Genomic DNA, 24,272 nt, shown 5'->3' with positions numbered 1-24,272 from the left:
TCCAGATCAGAAACCACCAGCATGCAGAATTCATTTTGGAATAGAGCTTTCATTCTTCTCCGGATAAACGGTTTGCTTACGAATGAATAACAGAAGCACAAATCTGTGCAGAATCAGGGCTATGTGCCTAAGCATAAAAGGAAATCCCCTGAGACGACCCCACACCGCAAACTTTGTACATAGTTGTTTCTGAATAATAGGGGTCCGAGACCACATTGAAATTGTGAAATTTAAAATGTAATTAAAACCAGGTTTTAGGAATGTCGAACATAAAATACATAAAGTGAAGTTATTAAACGTAATTTCGGGAGGAGTACGCCCATCTAATCTTCCAATTAATACCAAGGTATAAAATCAGCAGCTTACCTCTTCCCATTGTTAGTTCATGCAGCATCCCTCCTCCTCCCCTGCTCCTCCTTTTTTTCATATATACAATTTTGCCTGTTATAGGGGGGCAATCGGAGCTCGGGTAGAATATCCTCTCCGCGCCCCTCTATAGCAGACAGCAAGCCAAATCTGTTTACCACTTTCACTAAGATTATATGGGCACACAAACTCGTACAAAAATATATGTTTATAAAAATGAATTATGAATTTCTTCTTAATTTTAATTTACACACACACACACACACACACACACACACACACACACACACACACACACACACACACACACACACACACACACACACACACACACACACACACACACACACACACACACACACACACACACACACACACACACACACACACACACACACACACACACAGTGAAGGCTTTCCACAAGATTTTAAAGTGTTTCTATGTGAATTTTTACCCATTCATCAAGTAGAGCATTTGTGAGGTCAGACATTGATGTAGGACAATAAGGCCTGGCTCGCGATGTCCGTTCCAGTTCATCCCAAAAATGTTCGGGTTGGGGCTCTGTCTGGGCCAGCCAAGTTCTTCCACACCAAACTCATTCAACCATGTCTTTATGGACCTTGCATTGGGCACTGGAACACAGTCATGCTGGAATAGAAAAAGACCTTCCCCAAACTATTCCCACAATTTTTGAAGCATAGGATTGTCCCAAATGCCTTGGTATGCTGAAGCATTAAGATTTCCCTTCACTGTAAGTAAGGGGCCAAGCTCAGTTCCTGAAAAACAGTCCCATACCATTATCCCTCCTCCACCAAACTTTACAGTTGGCACAATGCAGTCAGGTATGCGTATGTAACGTTCTCCTGGTATTCGCCAAATCCAGACATCAGACTGCAAAACAGAGAAGCATGATTCGTCACGCCACAGAACACCTTCCCACTGCGTGCTTTACACCACTCCATTCGACGCTTGGCATTGCACTTGGTGATGTGAGGCTTGTATGCAGCTGCTCGGCCATGGAAACCCATTCCATGAAGCTCCTGTCGCATAATTTTTGTGCAGATATTAAAGCCAGTGGAAGTTTGGAACTCTTGAGTTCTGAAGTCAGTAAAGCTTTGGCGACTTTTACCCACCATGCGCCTCAGCACTCGGTGACCCCGCTCTGTGACTTCACGTGGTCTTCTGCTTTTTGGCTAAATTTGCTTTTGTTCCTAAATGCTTTTACTTTACTATAAAACCACTTACAGTTGACCGTGAAATATCTAGCATGGATGGAATTTCTCAAACTGACTTGGCATCTTAAAGGGATAGTTCACGCAAAATGAAAATTAGCCCATGATTTACTCACCCTCAAGTCATCCGAGGTGTATATGACATTCTTCTTTCAGACAAATAAAATCTGAGTTATATTAAAAATGTTCTGGCTAATCCAAGCATTATAATACCAGTAATAGTTGCTCTGTTTTTGAAGTCCATAAAAAATGCATCTGTCCATCAAATAACTGCTCCACGCAGCTCCGGGGTGTTAATAAAGGCCTTCTGAAGCTAATCGATGCGTTTGTGTAAGAAAAATATCCATAATTAAAAATGTATTTCATTTTTTTCTATGGCTCTGCATCAGCCGTCCCCGTGCCATCACTTCCGGCGAATAAGGTCAAAATACATGCAAAATATTGCCGCGATCAAAGATATATGCATAGATTCCTCATTAGTGCCTGCGCGGATCGGTCAAATGAGACATCTACGTATATATATCTTTGATCGCGCCAGTATTTTGACCTTATTCGCCGGAAGTTATGGCGCTGGGAATACTAGATGACATTCGTCTGACAAGAGGTAAAAAAATCTTGCAGAAACCGATCGTTTCGTGTCTTAAGACATCAATGTGTCGCCACGAGCCGCATGGTTTAATAAGGATTCGCATGTCTATGTGTTTTTACTCTCATAGCTCTCATACTCTAAAATATCCCCATTGACATGCATTATACGACTATCACACTGCAACGGTTGGAGTTAAAAATCTTTATTTGTGTTCTACTGAAGAAACAAAGACACCTACATCTTGGATGCCCTGGGGGTAAGCAGATAAACATAAAAATTTAGTTTTTGGGTGAACTATCCCTTTAAGGTGGCATCCTATCACAGTAATTTGTTCGAATTCACTGATCTCACTGTATAAAATCAATATGTAATATCTTAAATGAACATATGCTATATATATATATATATATAGCCTATATACAAGAATGGCAGTTGTTCTATAGGCTATACTAAATTGTGGCACACTGCCATCCACCCGAGACTATTTCTTTCAAATGGTAAAATATGTTCTTATCTCTAATACATTCTCCTGCTTCACATACCTTTACAGTCATATCATCTGCCGCAGTAACCCAAACATTTTCACAGTACCAAGAAAAGCAAGCAAACGGGTGTAATTCTGCTCAATTAGTGATAGCGAGCAGTAACTCAAGCGGTAAAGAAAACAAGCAACGCTCTGCTGTTTTTCAATAGCCATGCTTAGCCAACTCAGCAGCTGGACAAGTACCTAAAGGCAGGAATCTCTGAATATAAGTACCAGTGGAAATTTGTTGTGATACACAAAACAAGCATCTCCAGTAAAGATTCTCATGTGGCCAGTAGGAGGCGCTTCAGATATCATGTCCTAACCAGTGGTCCTAACAGCCAGTTTGACATGTCCAGGTATCAATTAGTGGAGGTGTACAGTCAGTGTAAATAAACAGATGTGATTTGGTGGGTTTTTTTTTTGTTTTGTTTTTTTGCGTTCTTCATCCTGACGTTTTATTCCTAATCAAGATTTTAAAATGCAAATAAATGATTGAATTGAATGGGATGGATTTTGTTATGATTAAATATAGGTCAGAAATGTTAAACATGTATTTATATATTAAAATAAATATTTGATCCATCAGTAACTATACAATTTTTATCTACATACGGTATGTATCTACACACTACATGTGCAGTCGTTAGAAATGATGTTCTGCTGTTGAAATGAATATTCAAGTGTCTTAATTAACTACAGGTCCTGTTTTTAAAGTGAGTTTGCATGTAATTAAGTCCGACAACTAGTATGCATTATAAATAACCGCTAATACCACGCTGTGAACAATTTCACAAACGATGTGATCAAAACAGACCGCATCATTCCATGGCCTATAAAGATCTTTTGCGGCCAATTTAAGACATCTCTTAAACAGCACAAGACACTCTTTGTTTGGGTTGCTAAGACAGTCAATAACAAAACTTCTCTAACCTCCCAAATGTTTTGCTCCAACACAATGAACATTTAATTGATTACAACCATTCCCATCCCGACATATCAACAATCAGATCAGAGGGCAACGGTTCTTGGGAGCTCTGCACGCTGCGCTGTACAGCACAATGCTTATTTTCCTCTATTCTTTGAGTCTCCTCACTTTCTGTGTCTTTGGAGCCAATACCTACACCATTAGACCAATCAAAAAGTCCTTTTCCCATCATGCTCTAATGGCTTAACAACAAAAAAGAGACAAATATTCCTGTGGGGGAAAAACCAAAGCATACTGATCTTTATTCTTTACTCTGTAAGAACTCATTTCTCCACAGATGTGTCATTTCTCCACAGCAGGGGGGTTGAACTTTCTAATTCTTTTAAAAGCCTTCTTAGTGAGACGTCTTGCGGGAGCCCCAGTAATTGCAATGTCTTTTTGCCCTCTGTTCTGTTTCTCCTGTAGCGTCACATCTTTTGCCCACTCGTGAAAGTAGGAAATGCTTGTTAAAGGAAGACTGGGAATTGTTTAACCTGCTGGTCCCTTTCTAAAATTAGGATAATTAGGTATATAATGAATAAATTCAGAGCAATATTTTCTTATCTTTATTTTCACGGGAAAAAAACTGCATTCTTTTTCTGGAAAACACTCAAATATGTTAAAGATACTGTATTTTACTCATCCTTTTTCTGTGACATTTTCATTTTTCAGTGTTCTCAGTCTATACTGAATCAGCCGGGAAGACTTTCCAGGAGAACTTCTGAAACCTAACAGATTGTGAATAATTCAAATGTCCCTGGTGGGACCATTTGGACAAGGACAAGAGCTATTACCCTGTACAATGCCATTTTGCCACGGAAAAGTGCACGCAACTCTTAACACACCTCTTTATCGTGGGAAATTCCAATTCAGCATTATCTTTTGCCTTTGGGCCTTTCTAGTAATCACTACAATCAATGAACATAATTCCTTTTTACTCATTTGAGTCATTACATCACAAGACAGAAATCATTATGTGATGTAAAATTACTGTAATGATTTTGCCTTTTTACCAAATTATGTCTTTCTCAGCCATTTAACTCATGATCAGAAGACTTGTTGTTCTGCCGTGGATAAATGTCATTACTAAATTACATTAATGCTCTACAATTAAAAAGATCATAGAGAAAGGGGTTCCCCAGTTGACACTAGGACACAATTGAAATCAGCATGTGTAAATTCTTGACCGCAGATCTCTTGGCAAGGATCCACACCAGATGGAAAGCAGGATTTTGTTTTTCTGAAAGTTGCGACATCTTACTGGTAACCATTCGACTGTGGAATGTGTCCGTTGTAATGTTTTTAACTTGTCATGAACTAGCAATAAAAAAACTGAGCCGTGATGGTGCCTAATTGAAGACAGAGATGATTATCAATTCATTTGAGTCAGCGGGGGCTGTTTACCCTCACTCAAGACCGAAGCTTTAAACTGCACCGACTCCCTCCTTGTGACTTCACTTTGACTAAAACCTCCCTGCCACATTGAAGTAACTTTCTGTGGTTCGCTTTATTGATACCACTATGCACACACTCTTCATTTAAAACTTGAAATGAAGAATTACAAAGGAGCATATGGAATTCAAACTTTACAAAAGCTGCGGGAAGGTTTCAGCTTTAATGGGCTTTTGGCTCTTTTCTCAGCATGTAAGATGTGGTTGTATTTTTGCATTTGTCATTGCATTGTGCCCATAATTGTGTTTCCAGGTAACATAAACACCAAAAAAGAGTCTATAGGAATTAAATATACAGTAGGCCTAGTAAGAAATTAGACAAACAATGTGTTTTCAGTTATTAAGACCATTCTCTGTGAAATTACTACGGAACAATATATATAGGCTATACATAATTCTGTAAAAATGTAATTTGCCTTAAAAAAGGTATTCCCACCATTATTTCGCAGGAATAAAAGATTACGTTCACTAGACACATGTTGACCTTCAGTGACAACATGCCCCAATAGTAACATATGGTGGAATTTTGAAAAAAAAAATCGAAAGAAATATGGAACACAAAACAATGAATAAAACAGCAAAATAAATGAATAATGAATACATTGTATAAATGTAATACACATGTGACAACGTACCATAGGCCTTTTTAAGTTTTAAATCTCTCTTGATACATCTTTTTATGTAATATGATAATGACATTTAATGACATTTTTATTTTACCAGACAGAAGTCTGAATTTAGAAAAGGTCTTACAAAATATGAAATGCTATTTTTTTATTTAACTATATATATATATATATATATATATATATATATATATATATATATATATATATATATATATATATATATATATATATATATATATATATATATACTGTATATCAAAACATACAAAACCCCTGCTAAAGAAAAACCTTCATGTAAAGGATTTTGAATCACAAAATCCTTCAATTGAATAAGGACAACATTCTTTTTTATCCATATTCTAATACAGACCATTTCAGAATATGCTTGACTGACATTATCCCTGCCTGACTCTTCTTTTTCAGTCTTTGTCTGTCATACATTAAATCCTTCAATTGAATAAAGACAACTTTGTTTTTTGTTTTTTCAAATATAGACCATTTCAGTAGGCATTTGCTTGTCTGAAATATGTATCCCTGCTTAAATCTTCTTTTTCTGTCTTTGTGTCTGTCATATATCTCATTTAAATTATTCAAATGAATAAGGACAACGTTTTTTTTTATTCATATTTTTATCCATATTAGACATTTCAGTATAGAAATGTTTATCTCTGCCTGGCTCTTCTTTGTCTGTCATACATTAAATCCTCCAATTTAATAAAGATAATAAACATATTCATAGCAAGAAAGTACCTCGTTATCATTCTCTATCTGTCCCCGACCAATCCCTCACATCTCAATGGGTCCAAACTTCCCAGTTTATCGGTTCAATCTGGATTTGTCTAATGAGGCACTTGTCCTCTACGGCAGTGTGCTGTGTGTGTGTGTGAGTGTGTGTGCTGACGTAGAGGTGGGCTGGCAGAGAGTTAAGTGGAGTAGTCTGAGTGCCATCAAGATAAGGCAAACATCAGAAGTCCTGAAGACAGTAGATAGCTCAGTCTGAAGTACTGATGTATACATGAGTGTCTTGTGTCAGATGATATCTCAGCGGATCCTCACAGCGTCGGCTCACATGTTCATTCATTCATTCTTTAAACAGAAAGCACCAGCAGAAAAGTTGTAAAGTGATTTCATGAATGAGGTATCACGACATCGCTTGGCACTCTCCAGCATCATTTTATTGTTCGTCAGATTTGGACGATCTGAAGCGGATCGCTGGAGCGCTGTGCGCGTATTGGACGGGTCTTCTCCTCAAGCAGAAGAGTTGTTGTGAGAGAGTTTTGCAGAAGAGCAGCAGCATGGATTACTTTTTATTTCGACTCTTCTGTTCTTTGGCATTGGCGTCGCTTTTAGTTCAAAGGTAAGGACTTTCTTTGTTGTTTCGAGTAAAATGGAAACGATTTTATTTTTGTTCGTACGTGCATCCTAAAACTTTCAAACCAACAAGATATTTTTTAAAGTTTTAGGCTACACATCCGTTTTTTGTTTGGTTTCTAACATCTGTGAGAAAATAACTTTTATTTGTACTCTTTTATAAAGTAGGCTACTTGGAATTCTCATATAGTGCTGAGGTGAGCTATTTGATTCAGTTTTGATTGACAGGTTTTAATATTTTGCTAATAAATCATGTCTTAATCAGTTTAATTTAATATCAGCTATACAGTAGATTATACACTAGTTATTTTATTTTGCATTTACCTTTCATAGTACTATATTGCAATGTTAATTTGCATTACAGTAGTTCGTTTTTACACTAAGTTAAGTTTGTAGTTGCCTAGACATAGTCCCACAAAACTTTTCTTTAATGTACTGTTATTGCGTCTGATAAGTAAACTCATTTGTAATTATCTCAAATCATCAACCCCCTTTGATGCCATATTTTTTGCATGTATATATATAGTGTCTATTTCCGGCACATGTGTATTTTGTATTAGTCATGAGCATTGGGCTCCACGGTGGTTCCATGTCACTCTAATGTGTGACACAGCAGTTTTTTATGACCCATGGGATTTTTGTATAAACACTTACACAATGCAAAACAAACTCATAAACAGAGTAGTTGTCATTTATTGCCACTTTAAAGTATCTTTTTGTGTGTATGTATTTGGATACTTTTATACTTTTGGTTTCGTTCTCTCTTCTAGGGCAGACTCAAATGAAATCCTGGGACTAAAGATCCCTTTTGACCCCATTCTCAATGCCAATACGGTGTGTTTGACTCTGCCCGGCCTGACGAAGAAACAGCTGGACGTGTGTATGAGACATCCAGATGTGACGGCCTCTGCCATACAGGGCATTCAGATCGCCATCCATGAGTGCCAGCATCAGTTTAGAGGACACCGCTGGAACTGCTCAAGTCTGGAGACCAGGAACAAGATCCCCTATGAGAGTGTTGTCTTCAGCAGGGGTAAGCAACAAAATGAACCTATGCTGGAATAGTGACTTTTTCAATTTGTGAACATTTCGGGAGAAGTTTTCTGGAAATTCTGGTTTGGTCTGTGCCTTTCTTGGGGCCTAAGTATAGAAGTATTGGCTACAATAAAAAGCAAAATTTCAAATTAATGTTGGTATTCGTACTTAATTACGTAATTGCATCTAAACTGGTTTGGTAAGCTAGAAACTGACCCATATTGTTAAATAAATCAAAGATTGTGTATTGCAAGAAAGTAAGATAGTAAGAAAGATAGTAAGAAAGCTCTATCAGTCATAGGTAGTGTTGTAGTACTCGAGATCGGTCTTGGTCTCGAGACCGGTCTCGAGACCACTTTTTAAAGGTCTTGGTCTCGTCTCGGAATCGACCATATTTTTACTCGGTCTCGTCTCGGTCTCGGACTCAGAGGACTCGGGATTTAATTTCAAGACCGGTCAAGACCACAACTGAGAGCATATCACGAAATTATTTGTTAACATCATTACTGTGATGATTAGACAAAAAACTTCAGACCAAAAGCTTGACTCGTGTCTAATTTTAAATACTTTTAGTTTTTACTCCCCTCCCCTCCCTGCGCTGCGCCGCGCCGCGCCGCGCCGCCAACCCCCACATCGCATCACACACACTCCACACGTGAATGCTTGAGACAGGAGAGCAAGCTGTGCCGTCACCGTGGCTGTTGGAGAGATGTCAGCCAAATCTTCTGTTATACAATTTGGCTACCTAAACCACAAAGAGTTCATCTGCAAAAATGCATCCAAAAGAAAACATACAGCAGTGTGTAAGTTCTGCAACGCGACGCTTACTGAGACGGCTGGGACCACGTCAAACTTCTATCGACATTTGCACTAATATGCATTAATTCACACTTAACTAATGCACAGATAATCATGAGTTAATGTATTACTAATGGTGAACTAACCCATTTATTAATGATTACTGCATCAGCAACTAATGAAGATTCAGCATGATTAATATATTAAGTAATCATTAAATTGTTATTAGTTAAATGTGTCAATGTATTAATTCCTTAATAACATTATATGAACTAATAATGTAAAGCAACGTGTTAATTACCTCAATGGGTCAAAGCCATGCATTTCAACTTCCAGTTGTCTGCTTTAATGAATCATTAGCTAATGATTTACAAAGGTATCATTGTGTTATGACTTTACTTGTTGGGGCACATGACTATTAACTAATTCAAAATTAATTCAAAACCCATAACCACAAGTAAATATTACTTAATCAATTAGTTAATAGTCATGTGCCTCAACAAGTCATAACATAATGACACATTTGTAAATCATTAGCTAATGATTAATTAAAGCAGACAACTGGAAGTTGAAATGCGTGGCTTTGACCCGTTGTGGTAATTAATTTAAATGATTAGTTAGTATAATATGTTATTAAGGAATTAATACATTATGATATATTTAACTGATAACAATTTAATGATGACTTAATCTATTAATCATGTAGAATCTTCATTAGTTGCTGATGCAGTGATCATTAATAAATGGGTTAGTTCACCATTAGTAATACATTAACTCATGATTATCTGTGCATTAATTAAGGATGAATTAATGCATACTAGTGCACCCGTATTGTAAAGTTTTACCCACTTTTCCCATTGATCAGATTTTATTTAATTTTTCTCATTAACTACAGCTTTATGTTTTGTCCTTGGTGGCAAGCTTGTTAGAAGTGTTTTGCCACGGCAGTTCATTCAGGTCTGGCATATAATGTCATCAATGTTTGAGGTTCTCCCAATTACAATTTTTGTAATTTTTTTGGCCAAAATGCCTGCATCGTGTTAGGTGGATGGCAAACCATTGAAAAGGAGTTCTGAATAAATGGTTAAGTTCATTTCAGCTCTTAAGTGTTTATTCGCATTTATTTGCTAAAAAGATAAATTCCCACATATCAGCAATGCCTGTTGATTATTTTATCAAAACTTCTCTCTTACACACCCACACACACGAGAGAAGTGCCAATCGTATGCATATTCCACATTTTATCAGAAGTGTGTCATGCAATGTGGGGATTTGCACTGGTCTTGGTCTTGACTCGGTCTCGGCCTGTCTTGGTCTTGGTCTTGACTCGGTCTCGGCCTGTCTTGGTCTTGGTCTTGACTTGGTCTCGACCCTTCAAAGTCTTGGTCTTGTCTTGGTCTCGGTTTAGGTGGTCTTGACTACAACACTAGTCATAGGCATATATCACTTAAAAAGTGAATGTAAATATTCTGCAAAGGGGCTTCCCTGACCAGCTAATGCTTTTACCCTGTGCCAGTGCAAGTGCTGAGAATTTGCTTTCAGCATTTTCCCAACCCTCAGTGGCAAAAGCATAAACCTGTTTAGTTAGTTTCTGTAACCCAAAGTGACAGTTTCCTTCAATCTTTAATTCATTTTCCCACTTCCTCCACCATCAGCGCAGCCGGGCGTGCCTCTCACTTTAAATTATTTGTTAGATTGATTTGTTCCAGGTCTTTCATTGGCTTGGAAGGAAATCTAAAACAGCATTTCCATGTCCGTGTCTTCAGGCTGTGCCTAAGTGCCGTTTGCCCCCCATAGAATCATGAGAGGATTGCACGAAAAAAAAAAGCAGCACCGGCTGGTGTCGTGTTTGTGTGTGTGTATTTCAGCATGCAGGTCTGCTCTGCGTGAGTGTGTATGTCACTGTGGGTGGGTGGGTTAATAGGTGTGAGTTCCTGTGTGTTTTGAAATGATCAATTGAACATCATTCAGCTATCTCAGATCTTTGCTCCGAGCCCCAAGGGCAGCTCTGCCATCAGCAAGCATTTTTGGAAAACACAGCGAATTCCTGACACTGACTGTTTCACACCTGATTTAAGTCTTAAAGGCTCATTAATCATTTGTAATCGCAAAAAAGATGGACAAAACAGGACATGGAGGTGAGGCGAGGCTGCATTCACAGGCCTAATAAGACAAGCCCCGGTCCGTATTAAGCACGCTTTTTAAGTGTGGTAGACATGGGGTCATGGCCAGTTTAAAATTTGTTCGAACTTGGACATTTCTGTTTTTCCTTTTTTAATTATTTAAATGAAAAAAAAAAAATACAATTTTATAGACTTTCACTTTTTATATTTTCATTTCATGTATATTCTTCCAGACTGATGTTTTTTTTTCTTTGATACTGTAAAAACAGGAATTTTATATGTGTAGTATACTTAAGAGAGTCTTTTTCATTCTGAAGAAGTGCCCTTTGATTTTAGCAGGCAGAAGGAACTATAAACTATTTAGCCTTTAGTGGGCTCTTTCATGTTTCTGTGCATGGCCTTCTTTAATTCCCCATCTGTCCCTGAAAGTGATTCAGGAGAGTCTGCTTTTATGAGACCTCCGTTTATTATTGTTTGAAACCATTAGCGTTCAACAAGCCCATAGCACACGCAGGCACCTCTGGTGAGACATCTTCTTTACTCTGGAAACCCTGCAGAGAAAATATTCATGTCATTAAATATTCTTACACAAGGACAACAACATAATGTGCTACTGCTACATGTGGCTCTCATGTGTTCGAACGCATTTGCTGAGGAATTTCTTAAATCTTGTCGGAAAGCCTTAAAGTCTGCCGCACTTCAGTTCCAATAAAGAGCGTTGTGGATGAGAGCTGAAATCCAGATGAGCGGCATGTGATTAGTGCAGATCAAACGGCTGCTAACGGTAGCCAGGTTAATTGTAGCCACGTTTTTGAGCTAAGCGCAGAGCCTGTGTGCAGATGAGCATGTCTGTGCTTAGCCACACTAACCAGAGCCCTCCGCACCTTCTCCATTGTTCCTGCGTGTGCATGCTTTGGATACTTAAGCACTGCACAGCGTTCACTAGATTTGTTGTGCTTTGTCCTGTGAGGTCTTTCTGTTGCTTGTTGTGTGGAGGAATACTGGTACTGCTGTCAAACATCAGGGCTCTTGCGGTTTCTCCTACCGAATATGATAGCAATCTCCTCCCCAAAGCACAGAGAATATCCGGGGGCCAAGTGGGCGATGGACAACATTTCAGCCAGGCTTGACTGAATAATCCCTTGTATTGTCTCTTTGGCAGGTTTCAGAGAAAGTGCATTTGCATACGCTATTGCTGCGGCCGGTGTGGTGCACGCCGTGTCCAACGCCTGTGCCATGGGCAAACTGAAGGCCTGCGGCTGCGATGAGAAACGCAGAGGGGACGAGGAGGCCTTCAGGATCAAACTCAACCGGCTGCAGCTTGAGGCCATCAACCGGGGTAAAGGAATGGTGCACGGCGTGATGGAACACTTTCCCGCCGATGCTCTCGGCCCGCAGGACTCCTGGGAATGGGGTGGCTGCAGCCCCAACGTGGAGTTCGGGGAACGCTTCTCCAAGGAGTTCCTGGACTCCCGTGAGATGTACAGAGACATTCACTCCAGGATGAGACTTCATAACAACAGAGTTGGCAGGCAGGTGAGAGACGGCGTTATGTTGGCTGTGTGTGATGTGTGACACTAAACCTCAATGAATCAGCAGTGTTGGATTGCATTTCCAGAGAGTGCAAAGGGGATCGACTTACGCCCCCTTTTAAGGTGCGTTAAAATGCTGTGTTCAAAGATGAGCGCTTCTTTTCTACTGAGATACTATAACCGTGTCGCATGTACTAAAGGAGACAATAGCGGTTGAGTTCCTCCTTTTGATGTACCTAGAAGCAACAGATTTTCTCCGAGCGGCAGTTAAACATGAAGGGACGCTCATGTTGCAGCTGTGCTCTTGAAAGCTTCACCCCTGTCAGTTTTGCCAAGCGTAACATTTTTGTTTGTGCGTTCCCTGCCTTGTGTGATCGTTGGTCTTTCAAAAAAGCTGGCATTGAGATAGGGTTTGTTGAACTTTTTGCCTGGGCTCCTGCCTGTGCGTAAACGTACGAGCTGGTGCCCCGTCCATGCTCAATTAGGTGCACTCATGAATCTTTTCCGATCTCCACGCAACAGTGTCCACCCCCCAAACCACCTACCAACAGCAAAACACTTAAATGAGCAATAACTCCACTCGAGCAAAAGCAAACATGTGCTTCTCTGAAACGTGTTATCTTTGGATTTGGGAATGTTTAAAAGGCATTTAAGCTTTATCAAAATATGCCTTCCCTGGTGTTGCCTTTGATCAGTGAGTCCCTCCTGGTGGCAATGTGTGATGTAAGGGATCGAGGTGTTGTCTCTTTGCCTGTGTTGGACTAATTAGATAATAAGAGGTAGATTAGTGGCACTGTAGAGCAGTTCACTTAAAAGCACTGGGAGGAATAACAGGACATGGAAGAGGTGAAGAAATTATGGGTCTTAATGACCTTTGCTGAGTCATTACTTGTTTCTTGTGCTTCATAAGGAAAACAAATGGCGCCACTATAGTAAAAATGTCCCTTATTTTACTCCATAAACCTTTATTTCATGCAGCTTGTAGTATAGAACACAAAGTCATCAGAAATATGTAATAACACAAATTGAATTATGCAGTGACTAAAATGTTAAACGTAATAAAAACATCTTAAATGTTGCTTTGATGACAGCTTCACAAACTGTATATTTTCCCAACCAACTTCATGAGGAGCATCCCGAGATGCCTTTTCATCTTGAATGATGTTCTCTGGACACTTTCCCTTCACTCTCTGGTCCAAATCATCCATCTCAAATACTTTTTATTCATTTTTATTTTTATTCTGTAAAGAAAATCAAATATTTGTCTACAAATCAGTCATTTAAGAAAAAGCGTAGATATAGATACAATTTCCTCAAATGTAGTAAGATGTGTTCAAACTTAAACTGGACTGTATGTATATCCATGTTTATGATCACTCAAGCAGTTTTTGCCCATGTTAGACTCCTAAATTGTTTAATAGAGCTGGAAAGGGTATCCTAACCTAGTTATATGATGACAGTGAAATATATATACCATTTAATGACACAATTTTCATTGCCCCCTGAATTTTGTTGTATGAATATCTGAACATGCAATATGTCAAAAAAAGAAAAGATATTGTAGCTTCATGCATTCTTTTTTTATCAACACTTGAATGTGGGTTTCATTGAAAGTTTCATAAAAAAAGCAACATTTTGAACAAAAAAGCTGAGAAAATATAGTTTTTGTAAAAGACTACATCCGGATCGGATTCATAAAGACGATCAAAACATGAAGTAGATCAAGTCCATTAACACCCCAAAGCTTGCACAGTACCATACCTCTTTCTGGGTCAAAATTTAAATTGGTAATGTTAGGCAATTTTGATTTAAATGCTGTTTAATGTTTGATTATCACTTTATTTTACATGTGCATAAGCATTTATTCTATCGCTTGTTTCTGCTTCTTCTTCACCTATGTTTTGATCCAGAAATTCTTTACTATTTTAGAAGATGCATAATAGCACCCCCTAGCATATAACAGTGAAAACATGGATTGCCGGAAAATGCTGTCAATGACGGGGAAGCGTTGTGTCATAAATTACTGAAAATTGTATCTACTCTTAAACTCTCTAAAGAGTTAATAAGCATTTGAAAAAATTTATGGGCTACATGTTTTCAGAGGGTTATCAGTACAACAGTGCCTGTGGAAAAAGTGCACATATGCTCAAAAAATGTAATTGAAATTCCTGAAAGAAGCTCATAAATGCATATTTTCATGTAGCGTTTCAGGTGCTTGAACAGTTTGCTTATGCTTGCTGTAAATGTTTTTTCCCATAACATCCGGTTATGCATAACTCATATATTCTTTTGTAAATACCTCTAAATATTATAAATTCAAATCACATGAGTTACTCCATTTTGCAAAATAGCTTGGTCACTGTTAAACTTCAGATTTGCCTTGTGCGTGCACATGTGAGTCAAGTACATGGCTTTGGCTGGCTAAAATGTGTTATTTGAAACTGAAAGATAATTGATCCTCAAAATGTTTGATACAAGTTGTTGAATTAAATATTGCATGGTTGTTGTGATGCCCTATTGTCATATTACTCTTGCTCTGATCATGGCGTCCTTCATCCTCCAGTTGTTGATGTTGTTGAATGCCACACTTAAATTGCGTCACTTCAGAGTTCCTACTGGCGGTGCGAATGCAACCAGAAAAATAGCCCTAGGGGAAAATTTAGTTCTCGGGGGACTGCCTTGGTGTAGCCCCTATAAACTTCCTCTTCTCTCATTTCTGAGGCTACATTAAATTCATCAGACACTTTAATCCATAGCAACTTACATTGCATTCAAGATTTTTTACCAGATTTTTTAATTTTTATCAGTTAATGGCATGTGAAACGAACCCATGAGCTTGGAATTGCTAGTGCTCTACTGATTGAGTTACAAATTACTAACCCTAACTTTTATCATGTATCATTACTCCTACCACTACCACTATTTTAAGAGCTTCACTATTGCTTGTAACTAATATTGTACAACGTATTTTGGTATTTCAACAAACATCAGCTGTGTGTTCTAGAGGTGGAAGGTAAGATATCATCATGGATAAATCTGTTGTCACTCTTTATCAGGACGGTACAGAACTGAAGTGTATATGACCATGATAAGCTCTGATGGGCCATCACTGGCAGGTTCACACAGACAGAGTTGCAGATTGTTCATTGTTTGCTGCTTCCTCTTCTCCAATTTGTCTCTATATCGTTCCATCAGTTTTTGGTTCCCTTGATTATTCAGACAAAACATACTTGGTCAGTCCCAAATAAAGTAACAGATACACTCTTAAAAATAAAGGTTCCAAACTCTGGGTTTCTCAGCGATGCCATATAGAAGAACCATTTTAGCTTCCCCAAAGAACCTTTCAGTGAACAGTTCTCAAAAGAACCATTTTTGTCTTAGCGTGAAGAACGCTTCTAAAGAATCTAAAAAACTAAAGACATCTAAAGAACCTTTGAACCCTTTGTGCAGTGGAAAGGTTCCATGAATGTTAAAGGTTCATCATGGAACCATAAATGCCAATAAAGAAGTACTTGTGATAATTCTCAATTTTGTGCCTTGCTCTATACACTTTGACACATTGTTCTGAGACTGTAAATTTGGTACATTTCTCGAGTCTTTGTTATTGATGAATTCTGTCACAGTTTCATGATTTATTATTGTAATTATCATGATCATTGTAGACTTCATTGGCAAAAGCCACCCATTTGCGGACTTAAGAGATGACACTTCAAAGGTTCTTTATTGTTATCAGTTTCTAAACTGATTAATTGTTATTTACATTGGATGATCTATAAAGGATGCTGGAAGTTCAGGATTTCTGTCTGAGAAGCTCAATTAGGAGGCGTGGTGTTTGATCAAGCTGCCAGCGAGGGTGTGATGTACAGAGAGACGCCATTGTTTAGGAATATTTCCTCTGCTTCTGTCAGTAAGCCTATTTGGCATCTGAACCTGATTGTCAGAAAAAAAAGACAAGAAACTTTACTGCTACCGAAATATGTTACTGTTGGCAGGTTTTCAGTGTCAATGTCAGCAAGATGATAATGAAAAATCAAAAATCCTTCATCTTCCAACTTTAAACAAATTTTCTTGATAAAAGATGTGATCTCAAAATCCATTATTTATGTTTGTTTTTCTACTTAGCCCATTGTCTTTGGCAATTGGGACCCATAATTTTGGCAGATAGGTGATGTGACATAGGGGTAGATGGGGACATGCTCTGTATCACAGAGTTTTTTTATTTGCAAGGTTTGCGACCCAATATTCCCTCACCTCCCCACCTCCCTCCCAAGGAAAAGGTAGTCGCTTGTTGAGGAATGTAGTGACTTTACTGGGATGTACATGTCGCCTCATGCCCACCCTCTGGTTCTCACGACGTTCAGTCTTGTTAAAAGCTCTAATTAGTGGCTGCTGGCTATTTGGAAACAGATGTTTAAAGCTAGCAAAAGATTTTAGACATCAAACACAGTGGGGAAGTAGAAAGACATTCGCCCTTCCTTCCCCAAATACAACTTTTAAACAGTCTGTCACTGGCCAGCGCAACACAGAGAGAGAAAAAGGAAACTGCATGAAGAGAATCAATTTAATTGTATTGTTTTAGTATTTGCCATTCACTGCTTCTGGCAACATCATGTAGACCGGCGGGGCAAAAAGAACAGGGCATGTTTTTATGTTTGCAGTAGTTGCCGATTACATGGCAACGTCTTGTAGGGTTGTAAATAATTTTTTGGATGTTTTCATTGGAGCTCCTTCCACTCAATGAAGACTGGTTGGAAAGCCAGGCAATGTTTCTACTTTTAGAGCAAAGCAAGCAAAGGGCAGGAGTCGGTACAGAAACACAGTTTATAAGAACAATGTTTTGACCTAAAAGTATTAGTGACATTTCCTCTACATTTCTTTGCTATATACACCACACGTGATTTAAATGTAAACATGTTAAATTGACGAAATACATCACAGTCTGGTCACGCATCTATCCGAGACTTTAATGAAGATGTGTGTCTGGACATTGAGGTTTTGGTGGAACGCCTCCTCTGAAACATCAAAGGAACCGAGCAATTCTCATTCAGCAATTCATCAAGAGCCATTAGATGGAGGATCATGTTGTCAGGCACCCTGTCATCATTTTGTCCTAGATCTTAAGTGGACTCTCCAGCTTATACCTAACAGTGTCTTACTGTGACTACAAGGCCCTGAACAGGAAAGTGTTCCACAAATAGTCACCTCTGTCTGTGATGATGCTTCTTGGACTGACATACAAATATTTTAGACATTAATGTTGCTGTTGTGTAGTGTTAAAGACATCATGAAATGAAAATTGACCCAATTTACGATTTAATAGCAACATTTAATTGGCAAGAAATTGCATTGCTATTAAAGAAATTAGTAATGCAGTTTTTTAAGCCACAATACAACAGCCTTTCCCGTGCTCACCCATACATGGGGTGCTTTTTGCAGTGCTCTTCAAACTGTGCTATTACATTTCTTCTACATCTGGATATCTGAATTGTTGGTACGTTACATGGATGCTTTTGTTCACAGATCAACTTTATCTGGAATAGTTTTACAGTAAATTGAAGGATTATGAACAATGCCATGTGGAAACTCTTTATTAGAAAGGAAGACAGCCATGTTGCCATACAGTAATTCAGTACTACAGTGGAAATGCAGTAATGCCTTTCTATAGACAGTTGCATCAATTATATTACTGCAATTAATTGATTAAACATATTTATTTAGATGTGTATTTATTTAAATGCAGAAATAACACTTTGTTTCATAAAATGAGCACACTAATATTGTACAGAAAGGCCAAGAAGAAGTGTGCTCAAACTGACTATAACAGGATCGTTTTCAACAAGAATAAATGGCAATGATTCCCTCATATCAACTTTGTAGGAATTCCAAATGTATAAATATAGCCTGTATTAGATGATTTGAGAAACGTGATATTAATTAGCTACTTAAAACATATTTTGCACTAATAGCACAATAAGACATGGGGCGTTTGTCCCTCTATTAAATGCATTATGTTGGAAAAAGATTTTGGGGGGTGGGGAATGGGTGGAAATTTTGAGTAAATGTTTCAATATGGAAAATCTATAATGAAAAATTGTAAAAGACAAACTGGTTTAATTTAAAAAGCATACATTTTTCTTTCATCAAAATCGAATAACTTTCTTCACTCGATATATGATTTCTTATGATTTTCTTATATGATTTCTTAAAAGGCTGCATGGCAGAGAATAATAACCAATAATATCATAGCCTATATATATCAGCGTAATATCACCCCAATGAAATCCGGATGGACAAAACAGTCCCACTCAGAAATATGGCACATCCAGAAAACTAAATGTGTTGCACATGCTGTTTGAGTTGTTTTTAATAGTATTCTTCAGTTGTATTAGTATCAATATTTGATTGATTGATCCCAAATTATTGGGATTTTGTGTGAAGGGAAAAGCATCTGACTTAAGGGGTTGTACATTTACAACTGTTTTGCTGTATACTGCCTGTGGTCCAAATGTGCTACCAATGTGTTTTACTTGATCTCAGTCTGGTGCCATTTTATGGGCGAGCCTGTCTCACTTTTTCTTCAATTAAAGTGGCCCAGATGTGGCTCTCAATTTGCTCTGCTCCAATGAAATTACAGCACACCCTTCAAAACATCCACATCCACTGCATGTCGGAAAAGAAAATGTGCAAATTTATAGGCCCTAATATGTTTTGCTTGCAGATACATTTATAGTGGCTTCTGCTGTGTTACTGTAGCTTTTGGAGCGGCACATGTTGCTGTACACATCAAATACTGATGAATAACTGCAACCCTTCTTCCACTGCACATCTGCTCTTGCCAAATACATGTCAGACCGAAAGATTAGCTTTTTTTCAAGGTTTAAATATGCCTTTAGGTTTGTTAGGTGCTGACACTCTTTAGATTTCCAGAACATCCCGTGATTGAATGAGGTTGCATTATAAATGTATGTTCTTTGGATTATAAAGTGCTATATCCCTATATAAATTGTCGGATACACTGAATTAAAAGATTTGCAGAAAAATCCCATTGTTTCACAAGTCTCATTCTGTACCAGCAGGGCAACGCAGATGCTTGATAGGCTTCGCTTTAAGGATGTTAATCGGTCCATGGCAGACAGAGCAGAGGAATGAGCTACGCTTCATCTTTAGCTCCTCAGGATAGACGGCATGCCAGGCTTCAGTTAGACGCTCCGACTGTCCACACACCCGATAGATTATCCTGTTGTCACTTAAGCAGGGCGGCAGCTTCCAAGAGTACTTCCTGTCTCTTCCTCGCTTCCTCCACTGCCGCGCACCCACGCTACTCCTGCCCTTAGGTGCATAGTTTAGGCCGAGAGAAAAGAAGAGCAATCAGACTCTGCGATCTTCCATCCCTTCCCTGTAGCTCACTCACCATGGGTCGCACGTGGCAAGAGCAGGCAGGTCCACTTACTAAACTGCTGGAGGTGAGACATTGAAATTTCCGCCAGGTCCTCGGCACTCAAAGCGAAAGGATTTGAATATCCTTATTTGTCTGTACCAACATTGCACCGGCCCTCAGGGGACTGATTTGGCTTCCTTTTGGAAGGCTGCAGTCTCTCGAAACGATAATGAAAATGCTGGTGCTGGAAAGGGTTAATCCTTGTTTTCCCATCACTACGGTTTAATTTGAGTACCATTGAGATGTAAACCTCAAACGGAGGGAGATCAGCCTGGAATGTTTGTCTATGTTGAGCGAAAACGGTTTTGTAGTACCTGATTTGCCATTGTGGGCGTATTATTGTGATTGATGGTTGTTATCGTTGGCCTCAATAAGGGTGTGATATATGTTTCATCTGTCTCTCTACTGTTTGTACCCATTCATATAAAACAGACCTGGTCTATTTGCATGTGCACCTATGGTGGCTAAGAGCTGGAAATAGAAACCACCGGCATGCAAACCGCATAGCCTGGAGAATTCACAATCTTCATGGATGGAAGATGTCTGCTTTTGACAACTGCTGAAAGGGACCTGCGACTTGAGGTGAATGACAACAGTTGTCTGCCGATGGTCAGAACACTCGGTTTTAGCAGACCGCGGCCCTTGGAGGAATGAAAAGTTGTTTTGAGTCATTTCAAAAACTGGAAAATATATATAAGTGTATATATACCTGTATATGTTCTGGATCATGATGAGAGGGAAGACAGAAAAAGAAAAAACACAAACCATGGCTGACTGACATGAAATAGCACAGCTTCATATTGTACAGTGAAACCTAATCCCTTGAGTTTTGACAGACAAAACTTGACTTATCTCTAAAGATGTTCAAACTGTGTTTTGTCCCGCTCTGAGCGCTAGGAAGCCTGAGACAGTGTGAAATGTGGGATTGCTAAGCCTTAATGTTTGTGCTTGTGTTGTTGATATGGGTGGATGCTGGGGCATCTGTCAGTAGTGAGGGTGGCCCCTCTTCCTCTTGGTAATTGGATCTAAAAGTTTATAGCCGGGGATGACAGACGAGTGCATTGTTAAGAGAATGGGAGGTCTGAACTTGTGAGTATAGGGCATCCTCATCTCCAACCAGTCTCTGACATGTCATGTCATAACCTCACAGAAATGTTCATTAGTAAAGCTAGACTGAATAAATATGTTAATAACATCACTATATATATATTTTCTTTTGTGTGTGGATTTATTAATTTATTCAAAATACAACTCATAAATATTGTACGACTTGAATACACCTCTTCTATAATGAGCATGTTTTTAATTTTTTTTTTTTATAAAAACTTATTATAAATAAAAGTTTATAATAAGTGTAAAAGCTTATTAAGTATATTTTTTTGCATAATCCTTTATTATTATTTCTTAGAAATATTGTGATCTATTATCAAATGTTCATGGGTCATGAACTGGCTTTTTAATATTTTTATACTGTTGTCTGAGGTCAACTTATGACGTTATCATGGTTTTTACATTCAAAAACATCATAATGAATAAGTAATACGTTATTTAGCTCTTGAAACGCTCGGTTTTTATGGGCGTGCCGCATTAAAGATTTGGAAGTAAACGCCCACGGCTATGATTGGATAACAGTTTTGCATATTATAATGAGCTTCGGCTCCCCAGTCATTACACGTGAGGAATTGTTTTAAAAACTTCCAATGTGGAGAAACGGCAACCGGAATGATTCGCCCACAGGGCTCGCAAAATGTCTTTATCAAACAAACACAATGATTTATGTCTCATCCACCCGCAATTAATTGGAATGTTATTTTTTATTACTTGGCCGGCCTGATCGGTGGATATAACCGCAAACCGTGCATAACACACACACGCGTGCGCGCACGTCTATTTCACTATTTAAGAAGCCCTGGCCAATCAAGTCTGATCACGAATTGCAGGACAATGAACCGAAAAACACCTGAAAATACAAAGCCTGTGACATCGTGGAAGTTATGTTTAGTTAGAAACTTACATAATCAGTAGATATAAAACGTAAAAATGCAATACTATCACATATAAAGAAAAATACTCCCATAATTGTTGCATCATTCCTGTCAGATCCAGAAGCCACAGCATTGTTTTTTACCTCATCCTGTCTGCAAATCCAGTCTCTTGTTTACAAATTGATATGGTGAAATGAAACGAACAAATGCAATGTTTGAAACATGCCATAAGCTTTATTGCTTGGAAGTTTGAGCTCCACGTAGGCCTGTTATTTATCTAACATGCCAGGCACGAATGGGTGGGAATTAGGCGTTCGTCTTCTTCGGTTAAGGCAGCGTTTCACTGCACTCTGACATCACGGGGACGCACATTCTCAGGTCGTTCGTTTGCTGAGCCAGCTGTCAATAGAAGCTTTTCTTTGACTAATAAGGACGTTTTCAGCTCTTAAACTTTCAGGATATTCTTATATTATGATATCATTTTATATATAAAAAGCTCAAGGGAAAGTTGATTTCTCAATTCATGATTTGAAATTCATTTAAAAAATGTTTACTTACACACACGTCATTGACGCATCTATTAATATATCGTTTGTATAATTTTACAGTCATCACAAATCAATGATTCATCGCATTTTCACTAATTTTGTAGCTTTAGTCATAGCATTGCAAGGTCTAGATTGCCAGATGTGCTGCGGTTTCCAGATATTAACGCTTCCTCTTCTGTTTTGCTTGTGTGCAGGTTGTGGTGGACCACATGAGGAGGAAATGCAAATGCCACGGTACATCAGGAAGCTGTCAGCTCAAGACCTGTTGGCAGGTGACTCCAGAGTTCAGAACGGTGGGCTCGCTGCTGAAGGAACGCTTCAACATCGCCACGCTAATCAAAGCCCACAACAGAAACACGGGTCAGGTGGAACACGCCCACCCCACACACCGACGTAGAGCCAACGTGAATGACCTGGTCTACTTTGAGAAGTCTCCGGATTTCTGCGAGAGGGACCTCGGCTCGGACTCTGCTGGGACGCAGGGCCGGATCTGTAACAAAACCAGCCAGGGCATGGACAACTGTGAGAGCCTGTGCTGCGGACGGGGGCACAACATCTTACAGCAGACTCGCAGCGAACGCTGCAATTGCAAGTTCCACTGGTGCTGTTACGTGGTGTGTGAGGAGTGCAGGATAACAGAGTGGGTCAGCGTCTGCAAATGAAATGAGCAACCATCTACTAAATGTACAAAAACAGACATAGGGAAAGACTAAGAAATCCCTCCCTTTTGCAATGGACTGCCATTTCCATGATTCGAATGGAAAGCACAAAAGCGGACTGAGATGAATTGAGTGCTAGAGAAGTGTGCACATGTTTGCACACTGCATGGATTTCAGACTGATTTTGGACTTGCACTGCATTTAATTTCAGAAAGTATTTTTAATTTAAATAAATTAAGAATATGAATATATTGTGGAGTATATTGCCAACAGAGCACTCATCGACACGGCGTTGTGTTCGTATTATTTGGGTTTTCAAAGAAATCAATGGCTCGTAGTCCTGTAATATATAGCACCAAGCAGCTGCATGGGATTCCGGTACTTAAAGAAGAGAAACATACATATATATATATATATACTCATATATACACACACTCTCCTGAGCAGCAAAAAAAAGGGCCAAGACACAAAATATTTTGTGATGGTCTTAACCATTTTAAAGCGTTAGTTCCCCCAAAAATGAAAATTCTGTCATTAATTACTCACCCTCATGTCGTTCGAGACCCGTAAGACCTCCGTTCATATTCGGAACACAAATGAAGATATTTTTGTTGAAAGCTGGTGGCTGAGAAAGGCTTCAGATGGGCCTCCATTGGCATTCTGTACACTTATACTCCCAAGGCCGATAAAAGGCACTTAAAATGTCGTTACAAAGTCCATCTCACCACAGTGACTCTACAATAATCTTACGATGCGACGACAATAGTTTTTGTGCGCAAAAAAAATCAAAATAACACCTTTTTCCAACTTGTTACTGCCTTCCGTGTGTGCCTCCACGATGCATGCGCGAGAATATGACGCAGATCCGGCGTTCAGGAATCCATGAAATGCACACTTTAACCCCATTTTGAGCACTACGCCGAGACCTAAAGCACGATCAATGTAGAATCCAACAGCTTAGACACGCGCGTCTTCCTATGATTGTTAACAAATCGCTTCTGGGTCATCTGTCCGAACGCCGGATC

General features: G+C 38.9%; 1 protein-coding gene across 1 annotated transcript; it reads left to right on the top strand.

Moving 5' to 3' along the window:
* Positions 1–6,891: 6,891 nt before the first annotated feature.
* On the top strand, positions 6,892–23,492 carry wnt10a (wingless-type MMTV integration site family, member 10a; the record flags this gene model as incomplete). Its single annotated transcript, XM_079821142.1, has 4 exons — positions 6,892–7,115; positions 7,900–8,162; positions 12,248–12,621; positions 22,783–23,492. 4 exons carry the CDS (start codon positions 6,892–6,894, stop codon positions 23,248–23,250), a joined length of 1,329 nt encoding a protein of 442 aa, XP_079677268.1. The 3' UTR covers positions 23,251–23,492.
* Positions 23,493–24,272: the final 780 nt, after the last annotated feature.

The sequence above is a fragment of the Gobio gobio genome, assembly GCF_949357685.1.
Source record: "Gobio gobio genome assembly, chromosome: 7".
NCBI lineage: Eukaryota > Metazoa > Chordata > Actinopteri > Cypriniformes > Gobionidae > Gobio > Gobio gobio.
The sequence above is the reverse complement of the archived record's forward strand: the minus strand, read 5'-3'. Positions and strand labels throughout refer to the sequence as shown.